Source organism: Scaptodrosophila lebanonensis, unplaced genomic scaffold (genome assembly GCF_003285725.1).
Source record: "Scaptodrosophila lebanonensis strain 11010-0011.00,11010-0021.00 unplaced genomic scaffold, SlebRS2 tig00000122-arrow-arrow-pilon, whole genome shotgun sequence".
In the NCBI taxonomy this organism is placed as follows: Eukaryota; Metazoa; Arthropoda; class Insecta; order Diptera; family Drosophilidae; genus Scaptodrosophila; species Scaptodrosophila lebanonensis.
Window position 1 is genome coordinate 766,040 of NW_022060580.1, and position 13,185 is coordinate 779,224.

At 37.7% G+C, this 13,185-nt stretch overlaps 1 protein-coding gene across 1 annotated transcript; it reads left to right on the forward strand.

The window, feature by feature from the left end:
- Nucleotides 1-1,726: 1,726 nt before the first annotated feature.
- LOC115628655 (mitochondrial import inner membrane translocase subunit Tim17-B) lies at nucleotides 1,727-12,662 on the forward strand. Its single transcript, XM_030524824.1, has 3 exons — nucleotides 1,727-1,980; nucleotides 4,951-5,128; nucleotides 12,026-12,662. The coding sequence occupies exons 1-3, from the start codon at nucleotides 1,837-1,839 to the stop codon at nucleotides 12,223-12,225; spliced, it is 522 nt and encodes a 173-aa protein (XP_030380684.1). The 5' UTR covers nucleotides 1,727-1,836; the 3' UTR covers nucleotides 12,226-12,662.
- The last annotated feature ends 523 nt before the right edge of the window (nucleotides 12,663-13,185 follow it).

Here is a 13,185-nt window from a genome sequence, read left to right on the forward strand (position 1 = left end):
TATTGGTCGACCTATGTATATTTCCCCTTTTCTTTACTGCCTAGTCGTTGAGCGTCCTTTTTTTCTAACTGCGACTGTGACATTGGTTGCGGCTACCTACAGTGCGCATGTGTGCGTGCAGCCCAAAACGTTGTATGTTTTTGTTGGTATTTTAATTGGACTGTATATTTTTAGACTGTTTATGACTGCCACATGTGCGCGCAGCTCATATTTTCAGCGTGGCGACACCGTTAGTGATTTTTTTTTGTTGTAAGCAAACAAAAGTGACATGAAATATAAATGCAAATGAAATGATAAATAAAAAAAATTGGGTAATTAATATGTACGTAAATATATGAAAAGAATATGGGTTCATGTGTAAGGATTGTCAATGAAATCGTGAATGTATATATGTATAGTAGAAAGTGTGGTTTTCTGTTATACAAGTATGTGTATAACTTATATGTATTTATCTATTTTATTTTTTTTGGGATTCCTCCTTTGCTGTCACCGCTCATACGAGACGGCGCGTATGACAGCTGTCTGGCAGTTTCAGCGAAAACGAAGTAACTTGGTATTAGCGCTAGCGGGCGCCGTTACCTCTCAGTCAATTATATTATATTATATATATATATATATCTAATTGTAATTTCTAAATTCATTTTTCAATAGCAATTTTCTCTCAAGGGAAAACATACAAGTAGATCATTACAAGACGACACAATTTTAGTCAAAATTATGTTATTAAGAATACTACAAATAAATTAAAGTTTTAATAAGCAACATAAGTGGAATTCTTTAATGGGATCAGATACGCTTCTTAAACATTTGCGTTGTATTTTGTCAACAATTAGTTGGCGTTTTAGTGAATTTTCGCGGGCCAATATTAACGCAAATGGTATATTTGTTTTTATTTAACTTACTTAGTACGATACAGAATTTAAACACAATTATTCAGTCAAATTTACAGCTTAGTGCGTTATAGGATTTATATAGGATTAGTCAGTCAAATGTAAGCGTCGACAGTCAGCTGGGTCTCACAGCTGGATTGGAGGGGAAGTTCGAAAAAATGAAATATTTCGAAGTTCTGTGGCACCGACGTATTTTTTGGGATTTTTAAAAACAACTGTAGCGGAAACCACCGGAGTTTTCTGTGGCACCCCAGATAAATTCCTTACTTACTCTTCACTCTTGCCGAAATATAAGTTGTAATGTGAAAAACTTCGATTAATCGCGACTTTTTTCAGAATCAATGCATTGTTGATTAAAAAAATTATTCAAATGAATCGATTTTGACATCGATTTTTGGCAGTTTATATTTGTGATAAGGGATGTAAGTCGATGTGTATCGATGTCACTTTTAAAAAAGTCAATGCATGGTCAATGCAATGTTTACAAAGTTGGTTCTTATTTTGAGGGAAAAAATTCGAAATTGCGGGAAGCGGGAATTTTTGTTTAATAAAAACACATTTAGCTGTTATCCGCTTTTTGTAATGTTGCCATTATTTTTCGTGTAAAAAAATTGGTATCGTGGCTGTCTTATCTATATTTGCTAACGACACCACAATTTTAAGCCATCTTTTTATAGAAAAAACAGTCTGATTTCCGATGGGATTTGTAAGGCTGTGCACGGTTTTCGATGTCCTGTTCTGTTTCCGTGACAAAATTGCTGCCAGTGTTAATCGATTTTGTACCTCAGCTATGTGGAATTTTGTCACAAATCTCATCTCTAATACAGAGTGTTAAATAACAATTGGCTGTAAAAGCATTTTTACGAAATTCACGTGGAAGTTTGGCTCGCTCAACATTTGTTGTGACCTCTATTTAGAGAATCTGTGATTCTAAATATACATAATTATGGAAGAATATGCTCGAGAGCCGTGTCCGTATCGAATTGTAGATGACTGTGGTGGTGCTTTTGCTATGGGATGCATTGGAGGCGGCGTGTTTCAAGCCATCAAAGGATTTCGAAATGCTCCATCTGGGCTTAGTAGAAGATTGGTAAATTTTGCATTGCATCATACGTTATATATATTTCAAACTATATTGCAACATCAATAGAGGGCTTCATTTTTATCTGCATACTTCTGTAGATATAATTATATGATTTTTTTCATCTTTTGCATTTAAAAGAGTATACGAAATAGAGCTTACAATCAGTTTTTAGTTATTATTATATAATGTTAACTCTCTCTCCCTCTTTTAAAGTTAAAACAAATAAGGTTACATTTTTATAGCCATGACTGCCAGGGTCTTCAGTTAGCTGTGGATGTAGAACATTTATTCGTTAGCACCTTGCTATGTTTGGCAACCACTAGTCAGCGAAGCAATCGTATACGCAATCAGATATATCACTTTATATTTCGTTTGTTTCAACGTTTTTTATCGCTTGGGCTTCTTGCATTTCCTGTATCTGTCATCAGTTGAGATGCCCATTTTCTTGTGATGGGCAGTTACTGAGTAGTGACCTGTCAGTAGGCCTGTTGAGTCTGTACTCGTTCGTCTGGAGTTGCAGTACGAATTAGATGAGTTTAATGTATATTTTTCCCTTGCACATTGTTCGCGTACTGAAGTATATTACAGTGATAGCCTAAATTATGCATCTAGATCTTTTGAGGAACTTTATAATTAATTATATGTTGAGATAAGAGAGTTCGCGAGAAAAATGTGTCTATTGTTGGAGAGGGACGATAATAACTTAACATAAAAAAGAAAATTGAACATTTTGGTATTAACCACTTGATCCAAGTAATGTCCAACATCCTGAATCCCTTGCAAGTGTGGTGCAATCAGGCGGTGAGGCAAAGTTTGTGTAACTTTGATAAGGTTGGCAGGATTTCTGTATGGTTGGATCGATGTAGTGTAGGTTTGTTAGGTGCGTTTGTCTGAGTCAAAGGATGTATAATCAATCAAACATTTTTATACCATGTACCCAAAGGGTAAAAGGGTATACTAGTTTAGTGCGAATGTATGTATGTAACACACAGATAGAGACGTGGCACACAAAGTGTGTACGCTATACAAGTTTGTTTAATGAAATGTACAAGAGTATATTTGGTTTGCGGGAGGTGAAAATTGTAACAGGCAGAAGGAGGCGTGCAGACCCCACAAAATATATATATTATTGATCAGCATGACAAGACGAGTCGATCTATGTCTGTCTGTCTGTCCGTATGAACACCTGGATCTCAGAGACTATAAGATGTAGAGACACCAAATTTTGCACGAAGATGCGTTATGTGTGTATTCTATACGAGTTTGTTTTATTTTTTTGATTTTCCCCCCCACTTCCCCCCTATGGGGGTTTTCCCGATTTTCCATTCGTATAATCGCCTATATCTCGGAGACTATAAGACCTAGGCACACCAAATTTTAGTCCAAGGTGCCTTGTGTGAATACGCAGAAAATGTATATTTTGGAATTTCCCTCCCTCCCCCCTCTCCCCCGCAAATGCGATTTTCTCTAACTCCCGTAATTCTTGGAATTTCGAACTAAAATTTTGCAAATACCCCCAGTTAGTAATTATGTGTCCGTATGCCAAGTTTCACTATGATAGACCGATTTACCAAGAAGTTATAGCCATAAATATATTTGCTGCTGCAGCGCTGCTCAAGCGCTGCCCGCGGCTGTTGTTGATGTTGCTGTTTGGTTGACTGCGAAAATGCTTACACAGACACGAATTGATGCGCATAGGCATACATACACTCACACAGACGCAATTGCTATGTAAATGTGCAATTATACACCCTTTACGTGAGTTCGAATACCGAGAGAGGTAAAATCGATCCAATTTTTTTTTTATTTATTTTTTTTTTTATTTTCTATAATTATTGTAAACATATGTACAGAGTATTTCAAAGTCGGGACACCCGACTTTAGCTTTTTTACTTGTTTTATTTTTGTGATGGGTGTTTTCCCGATTTTCCATTCGTATAATCGCCTATATCTCGGAGACTATAAGACCTAGGAACACCAAATTTAAGTCAACAAGATGCCTTATGTGAATACGCAGAAAATGTGTATTTTGGAATTTCCCTCCCTCCCCCCTCTCTTCCAGAAATCGTAACTCCCGTAATTCTTGGAATTTTGAACTCAAATTTGGAAAATGCCCCAGTTGGTGATTATGTGTCTGTATGCCAAGTTTCACTATGATAGACCGATTTAACAAGAAGTTATAGCCGTAAATATATTTGCTGCTGCAGCGCTACTCAAGCGCTGCCCGCGGCTGTTGTTGATGTTGCTGTTTGGTTGACTGCTAACATGTTTACACAGACACGAATATACGAGCATAAACATACATACACTCACATAGACGCAATTGCTATGTAAATGTGCAATTATACACCCTTTACGTGAGTACGAATACCAAAAGAGGTAAAATCGATCCAAATTTTTTTTTGTATTTCTCTTACTTTTTTTTTAATTTCTATATTTATTTTAAACATATGTACAGAGAATTTCAATAGTAATTTAGTAATTTAATAATATTTACATAGGATATGCAAAATATTTTTGATGCAGATTGTTTCTAGGGTTTATATCCCAATGATTTTTTATGAGGAAAAATGTCTTTGCTAATCAAAACTCGTGGCAAAACAAACCAGATTTGCAATAATTGCACTGATAATTGGTTTTGAGGCAAAACTTGGGCGAAACAGATTTCTGTGGCACCCCAGTAAATGTAATCTCTGCCCAAGCTCTGCCCGCAGCTGTTGTTATTGTGGCTGAATGCTGTTGAAACTGCACATAAACACTTGAATATTTTTTTTAAAGTTTATTTATTTAGTTAATTTATATTTCTTAATATTAAATTTTAAATTTCAATTTTTTCTTTGTTTTTTAAGAGTTGAGCCCGCCCCACTTTAGCATTCCTTTCTTGTCCTATGCTTTAAAATTATGTTCAATTTTAACGAAATATTTTTGTAACTTTTAAAATAACATTTTGTATGTATACACCCATTAATTTTTCAGATTGGTAGCATGTCAGCAATTAAGACTCGATCACCTGTTATTGCTGGAAATTTTGCAGTTTGGGGTGGAATGTTTAGTACAATTGATTGCACTCTTGTACATTTCCGAAAAAAAGAAGATCCGTGGAATTCTATTATAAGTGGAGCAGCTACTGGAGGAGTATTAGCGGCGCGCAATGGTATGTTTAATATTTGAAGCCTAATTTGTGTCTGACTCGCACGAGACGTTTTTAGCTTAGCTCTATTAGTTGTGTTTTGTTCCGTCCTTTTGAAGTTATGGCGTAATTCTGCTTCCTATACACGAAAGATCAGGCAGCATCTCCTTAATTTTTATAGCCTGTACCCAAAGGGTGAAAGGCTATACTAGTTTTGTGCGAATGTATGAGCGCAAGGATCGCAGAAGGTACAAGAGCTAGAATGACCAAACTTGGTATCCAGGTTCCCCTGAGCCCTAGGCAGGTTTTTTTTTTATTTTGATACACTCCCACTCCCCCGAAATTCGTGTTTTTATACCCTGTACCCAAAGGGTACAAGGGTTTATTAGTTTTATGCGAGTGTACATGTAACACACAGAAGGAGGCGTGGCAGATCCCACAAAGTATATATATTCTTGATCAGCATGACAAGCCGAGTCGATATAGCCATGTCCGTCTGTCTGTCTGTATGAACGCAAGGATCTCAGAAAGTATAAGAGCTAGAATAACCAAACTTGGTATACAGATTCTCCTGAGCCCGAGAAAGGACGAGTTTGTTCCTCTCTCTCACTCTCCCCCTATTCAAGATTTTCTATAACTCCCGTATTTCTTGGAATAAAAAAATTTGGTAGACACATCCAGTTAATAATTATATATCCGTATACCAAGTTTCATTATGATAGGTTGATCAGAAAGAAAGTTATAGACATATAACCATGCGCAATGCACACATACATACATATGTACAAGTACACAAACACGCATAGGCACGATTCTGATGTAAATGTATGTATGCATGTATGCAATATTTTATATTTAATTTAGTTAATTAATTAAATTAAATCAATTTATTTTTTTGTGGGGTGGTACAGGGTATTTAAGAGTTGAGCCTGCTCGACTTTAGCATTCCTTTCTTGTTTTTTATAACTTCCGTAATTCTTGGAATATTGAAATCAATTTTGGTAGTTACATCCAGTTAGTGCTTATGTGTCCATCATGATAGGTCAATTCTGAAGAAAATTATAGAAAGTGCCTGCAGCTCTGCTCGCTGCTGTTTTTGTTGTTGCTGCTTTGATTCAATTTTGTGCTGCATACATACACGCAAATGCGCCATGTTTTATGTCGGTGTGTAAACGTTGAATATCTTTGAAAATAAACAACCGATTTTCAAGTATGAGATATTTTTATTTAATTTGGTACTCAAGTCAATCGGTTCACTAATGACAAGGTTATTCAGTGTTTGCATACCGACATGAAAGATGGCGCACCCTGTATGCTGTTAAAACTGTACATAAACATGTCTTCTGTGTATGTATCAAATAAATGTTCTTTATTAATTTAATTAATTAATTCAATTTTTTTTAATATTTAATTTTTTTAATATTTTTTTGTTTTAATTTTCCTTTTTTTGTGGAGAGTACATGCTATTTTACTGTCGGGCTTGCTCGACTGTAGCGTTCTTTCTTGTTTTTTTATGTATATGATATCCAGTGTCGGTGATCACTGATCAATAGGTTTTTATACTCTGTACATGAAATGTACAAGAGTATATTAGGTTTGCGGGAGCTGAAAAATGTAACAGGCAGAAGGAGGCGTGGCAGACCCCACAAAGTATATATATTCTTGATCAGCATGACGAGACGAGTCGATCTAGCCCTGTCTGTCTGTCTGTCCGTCCGTATGAACACCTGGATCTCAGAGACTATAAGAGATAGAGGCACCAAATTTTGCACAAAGATGCGTTATGTGTGTATTCTATACGAGCTTGTTTAATTTTTTTGATTTTCCCCCCACTTCCCCCCTATGGGGGTTTTCCCGATTTTCCATTCGTATAATCGCCTATATCTCGGAGACTATAAGACCTTGGAACACAAAATTTTAGTCCCAGATGCCTTATGTGAATACGCAGAAAATGTATATTTTGGAATTTCCCTCCCTCCCCCTTCTACCCCGCAAATGGTAACTCCCGTAATTCTTGGAATTTCGAACTAAAATTTTGGATATACCCCCAGTTAGTTATTATGTGTCCGTATGCCAAGTTTCACTATGATAGACCGATTTAACAAGAAGTTATAGCTATAAATATATTTGCTGCTGCAGCGCTGCTCAAGCGCTGCCCGCGGCTGTTGTTGATGTTGCTGTTTGGTTGACTGCGAAAATGCTTACACAGACACGAATTGATGCGCATAGGCCGATACACTCACACAGACGCAATTGCTATGTAAATGTGCAATTATAAACCCTTTACGTGAGTTCGAATACCGAGAGAGGTAAAATCGATCAAATTTTTTTTGTTATTTTCCTAATTTTTTTTATTTTCTATAATTATTGTAAACATATGTACAGAGTATTTCAAAGTCGGGACACCCGACTTTAGCTTTTTTACTTGTTTGTCATTGACTTGTATCTTAGAATAATTTATTTTACCCCTTTTTATGAACGTGACATAGAATTTAGAATAGATAAATAGGTGGCGGCTTTTGGTACTTGTCCTTAGGTGTTTCAGCGTTATCTTCTTCAGGTAAACTGGGAATCGCGAATCTATTGTTTTTGATTGCCTCATTTGGCACTGTGGAAATCCTCTAATATTTATTCCAGTTTTTTGCACAAAGTCTGTTTTCAAACGTTGTGTTGTATTTTATTGTTAAAAAAGCAAGAGACAACAATTGCATAAAATTAATATTTTGCGCAAAAGTAATATTATGTACATATATCGATCCTTAAAATTGGACTACCATATACACATGTATACAAGCATAAATGAAATATTGACTTTCTCCTAATTATTCGGTTTACAAATAAAATTTGTGTATCCATTCACCGTGCATACGGTTTCGTGTGTTTTGCAGCCAATTACGTGATCGTGTTGTGACCGGCCAAGAAAAGCCGACAAATGCCCATCTCTAGCATCTCAGCTGATCGCTAATTTACAAGCGATTTGCCGTTTGTTTTAAACGGCTTCGTCAGCTAACAACGCTACAAATGTATTCTGAAGAATTCTGGGAGTCATTTAGCGTTAAGCTTATTCCGTGTTTTAGCTCGTTGGCCGGTATGCAAGCCTTTTGAATGGCCTTTGAGAATGGCCTCTACGTCTGCATAACGCTTTCCTTTCATGGGCAAATGCATTTTTCCGAAAAGGTAGACGTCGCACGGTGCCATATCAGGTGAATGCCATATCAGGCGAGTGGTTAATGGTTAAAATGTGATTTTTGGTCAAATAATCGGTCACAAGCGTCGATCGATTCTGAGCAATTTTTGGTCGTCAGTCAATTTGTGCGGAACAAACCGTGCACACACCTTTCGTAAGCCTAAATGTTCGAACAAAATGCGATAAATCGATGTTTTGGAGATGTTCAATTCCATTTTTGATGAATTCACGCACAGTTTCGGTGGAATTTTCGGTGATCACGTATTTTGATTGGCCCACAAGTTGATCGTCATTTATGTCCTCACGACCACTTTGAAAACGTTGAAACCACTCCTGTACTCTGCTACGGGATAGGCAATCATCGCCATAGACTTGTTCCATCAATTGAAACGTTTCGGTAAAAGTTTTACCAATTTTAAAACAAAATTTAATGTTGGCTCTTTGTTCAAAGCTCATTTTCGCACCGATAACACAAACATACTGACACCTAAAACGCAATAACTTCACTTCCAATCAATGAAATGTCATGAAATTCTCACTGGACAATCGATAAAGATAGCAGATTCTAACACACCATATAGATAGCGCCACCAGGGGGCGCTAGATTCAAAAAGTCCTGTTTACTCTGGAACGCACCTTGTATGTACATGCAATGAGGATAGATAGCGCCTGCGTCAAAAAATTAAATGTATGTACAAATTACTTTAACTTCAATGCAGTTTCCAAATTACTGGCCTTGTGGCACAGCAATAAAAAAATTATGGTTTATTAATAACGACGAGTGCCGGAGTAGTATATTTAGGAGACGTGTCTCTCTTAAAGTCGAATACAAAACTAAAACTGCATACAATTCTTATTCTTAAAGCTGGCATACATTTATTCATAGGGGCCATGCAATGGGCAGTGGTTGCCAGCTATGCACGATTATCCGGTCAAATGCTGTGTCAGCTCTGGTCCTGTTGACTTTAGGAAACTATTCCCCCCTCAAGATTGAGGCCGCCCTCGGCCGACCCTATTTCGCTTTGACGGGAAGCGCGTCTTTTCCAGAATTATCTGATTCTGGAAACAACAACAGGCTCTGCGAAGGTCAAAGGCTGGTTGTCAGTAAAGACCGCATACAGATAATAACTCTCTCTCTCATTAGTGACGTAATTGACCTCTCTTGTTGTTAGATCGAATGCCTTTTTGTAATCAGGATACCGAAGCATGACATCTTCAGACGACAAGATATTGCGCAATTTCTGGAATCCTCGTTGCTGCCTTTCAGAGAACTGCACTTGAATATTTCTAGACCTATGCCTACTGACTCTTCAATTTTCCCCCAAAGGAGGCAGATGCGCCTCCCCGAAATCGATATCGGTAAAATTGACAATAGCGCAGGTATGAAACGAGAGCTGCTCACGCTCCATGCTCCATTTCAGCTGACCGAAAGCCAGGAAAAGCGATGCCTGTGTTAATATATCGAGGCCGATTAGTGAATAGCGATTCCACCTAGCGAACGCCCCCCAACGCCTTATGAGGGCGGATGAAATTTCGATGAAGATTTTCTTGTGCTTTTTCTTCTGACGGCCTGTGCGATCGGACTGGGCTTGTCTCTTATTTTGGTAGTCAGGCGCCCGGGAGGGTTGAAAAACCCTCGAAAAAGAGGGGTCAACGTCCATAGGCTCGTGCGTATTTTACTATTCGGTTGTCCACCACTGCGCTGATCCGAATGGACCTGCGCCCTATACTGCCTGTTAAATTGCGGGTTTTTTGCACCGCTTATTGGGTCTGTCTGCTGAGGGCTTTTGTCCCGCTGACGACCTTGAATCTTAATATTCGGCCTATGTTTCCTTTCCTCCTGGGTTCTTGCAAAAATGGCTGCAAAATTATGCCTTTCGTGGTTGGCCGCAACCTCCTGCGCCAATGCTAACGCTGACGGCAAGTCCTTTGGCTACGCCGAAAAAAGTACATCCGTGAGGCTGCCTTTCAGGCCGGATATGAAAACCCTTAACGGGTCGTCACGGAATTTCTCACATAGGCCCTTTGCCATTGTTGGATTGTAAGACCAGTTGACCTTGTTGGTCAATAATGTGAGATTTTTTTCTACTTCGTCGTAGTATTGTAAAAGGATTAAGCTACCCTGTCTTAGAGTGCCCAACTCCTGCTCAATGACGTGCATCGGACGCTTGTCACTGTATGTAAAATCAAGGCGACTTATAATCGCATCGAGGTTCAACACTGCCAAACGAGGCCAACACGGCATCTGTGGGACCGCTAATTTTGCTCCGAATAATTATAACAGCCTGATAATGGCGTCAGCCATCGTTGTGCCCCCGCAAATTCGCGTAAGCACTTGACGGCATCAACGGCTCGTCACAACGAACACCATCCCCAATTTCTATAGCTTGATATACCCTAATTTCCTGGACCAGGTCCGCGGCCGGAGCAATGCGTACTGCGGCAACTTCGCTGACCAACGTCTCAATTCATCCATGCCTCCGCTTATTGGGGGGTCTATATGTGTGCGTGTTGGTGTCGAACTTCGAATGCGTTCGTTACCATCAGATTCTGAGTCGCTAGAGTATTGGTTAGCACTCCTATACTGAAAGAAGGGAGAGCTCATTGGCAGCTGGTTTTAACTGCATAGAAAAAACCATGCGTCAGCAGTCAAGATCCAAAACACCGCGTTAAAACAAAGCAAACAAAAAAAACCTAGACAAAGTCAGCAAAGACAGCAGGGCTCGTACTTCTCTGCAATGTTGAACGGGGCATCAAAAACAGCAAAAATAAATCAAATACAAAGTGAAACAATGTATGCGCTACTGCATAACTATCAATGTAACAACAATATAATAATAATAAAAATAATAATACTATAAATTCCGCGGGATGTATAGTAAGGATAATAGTAGACCACCTAAATGCCTCTTTTCATCAGGCACTAAACAAAAACAAACTCCACTGAGATACCTTATCAATCAAATTCTGAATTTCACAGCCCGAAGCCTGAAGTTTCACTTATTAACATGTGCATTCTTACTATGGAGCTGCAGAAGGTAACCTCGCAGTGCATTTTTTATATATAAGAAATTGTTCGAACACACAAACTTGAATATATTTTATACAGATCTTAATTTTTTTGGAAATGTTTAGTGAAAGGGCTCACTTACATGAATTCCATATTATTCTAAGACAAGATTCGCTGAAGACGTACGTGGCAGTGGTGTGGTGGTGGTGCGGTAGTGACGTGGTAGCAGCGTGGTAGTTGTCCGCTGCTGATGATTAAATTGATGATTCTTTAACTAGCTCAACACTTAGTGCCGGGGCTTATTATTTATTTTTTTTACAGTTTTACACATGTGTTTTCTCAAAAATTCTTCACAACTTCTTGTGGTGGACATTCGGTCATCGACTCTGGTCCGGTTGACTTTAGTTAACTTACATATCAGCGTTGCCAGGCGTCCTTATTTTGGCGGAACGTCCCGATTTTTAAATCAAAACTTCTACGACGTTCGTTCGAACGTAAATCATCGTTCACAAAAAGTCAAAAATAAACAAGTAATGGGAGAATGCTTTATATGGGAGAAAACCAGATGAACTGACTCTAAGTATACCTCATCTCCACAAACACACAGAACATGCGGTATTTCGTTTAAGACCGGACAAATTTTGATACCATTTTAAAACTTCTGTTCGGTTTGTTTCGAATGATGTTTGATTCTTTTATAATCTTATTTTATTTTTAATTTTAGGTGTACCAGCAATGGCGGGAAGTGCTATAATCGGCGGGGTGTTACTAGCCCTTATTGAAGGTGTTGGAATTTTATTCACAAGAATATCCGCTGAACAATTTCGAAACCCTTCACCTCCAATAGATGATCCAGCTGTATTGGGAGATCCTGTAAATAGCTTCACGTTTAGAAATCCTCCAAATCATGAGCAATATCAGTAAAAAAAAAAAAAAAAAAAAGTAAATAATAAAAATCGATAAAATTACAAATTTTATATCTCGATATATTTAAAATAGTTTGTCCTGATTGACTAATTTTTTATCAACGCAAAGCAGTTGCAAGCAATTTTGGAATATTCGACCTACTTAGGGGGAAAATGGGCTCCAAAGATTGTTTAACAATTTTGCAGTTTTTATCCGATTAACTTCAATATTGCTTTGTAAACTCAAAAAGTGCTCATTTTATTGTAACTTGCTCTGCACAGCAAGCTGAGCACTACTTTGAAACATTGCGTAGCAGCTACGTCATACGGAGAGGCTATCTTGCCGTCTACCAACAACAAATCTTGCAATTCGTGCAAAATATAATAATTGTATTCGCATTTCGATTACCATTTAAAACTGCAATTGTGTAATAAATTTTGTTTGATCAACTTCAATTTCAGGGTACTTATTCAACATAACTAAATCTACAACTTGGCATTCAATGATTTTTGAATTATAGAAATAGAAATTGTTCACTTCATACTAGAAATAGGCATGGGCCGGCTATTTTCGGCCCGACATGACACGGCCACGAAATGAACCATTGGAAACAGGCACGCGCACGCACGACAAAAAAAGATTTCTAAACACGGCCCAACACGAACATGTTATAACTATTAAACGTAAAAACGATAAATACATATATCCGTATTAAGAACTTTAAATTTATGTTTAAGAATATGTACTCATCTATATTTGAGCTAAAAAGCCGAGCTCGTCGCTTATTTAAAAATTCTCCACAAGTGAAAAAAAACTGGTTGACTTGTTTGAAAAGCTGTCAGGGATATTGACTATATATCTTGCTTGATATTTGCCTTAGCAATTCCAAATTTTTTTTTGCTTTTTTCTAGTTGTTTATCACACAAATTCCTGGATCAACAGCAGTACATAAGTATCTCTATATATATAAAACAGTTT

What these genes read in the sequence shown, in the direction of transcription:
- LOC115628655 (XM_030524824.1), top strand. Translation starts at nt 1,837, where the DNA reads ATGGAAGAATATGCTCGAGAGCCGTGTCCGTATCGAATTGTAGATGAC. An exon ending in CTGGGCTTAGTAGAAGATTG is followed by an intron (nt 1,981 to 4,950) that starts GTAAATTTTGCA and finishes TTAATTTTTCAG; the next exon opens with ATTGGTAGCATGTCAGCAAT. An exon ending in AGTATTAGCGGCGCGCAATG is followed by an intron (nt 5,129 to 12,025) that starts GTATGTTTAATA and finishes TTTTAATTTTAG; the next exon opens with GTGTACCAGCAATGGCGGGA.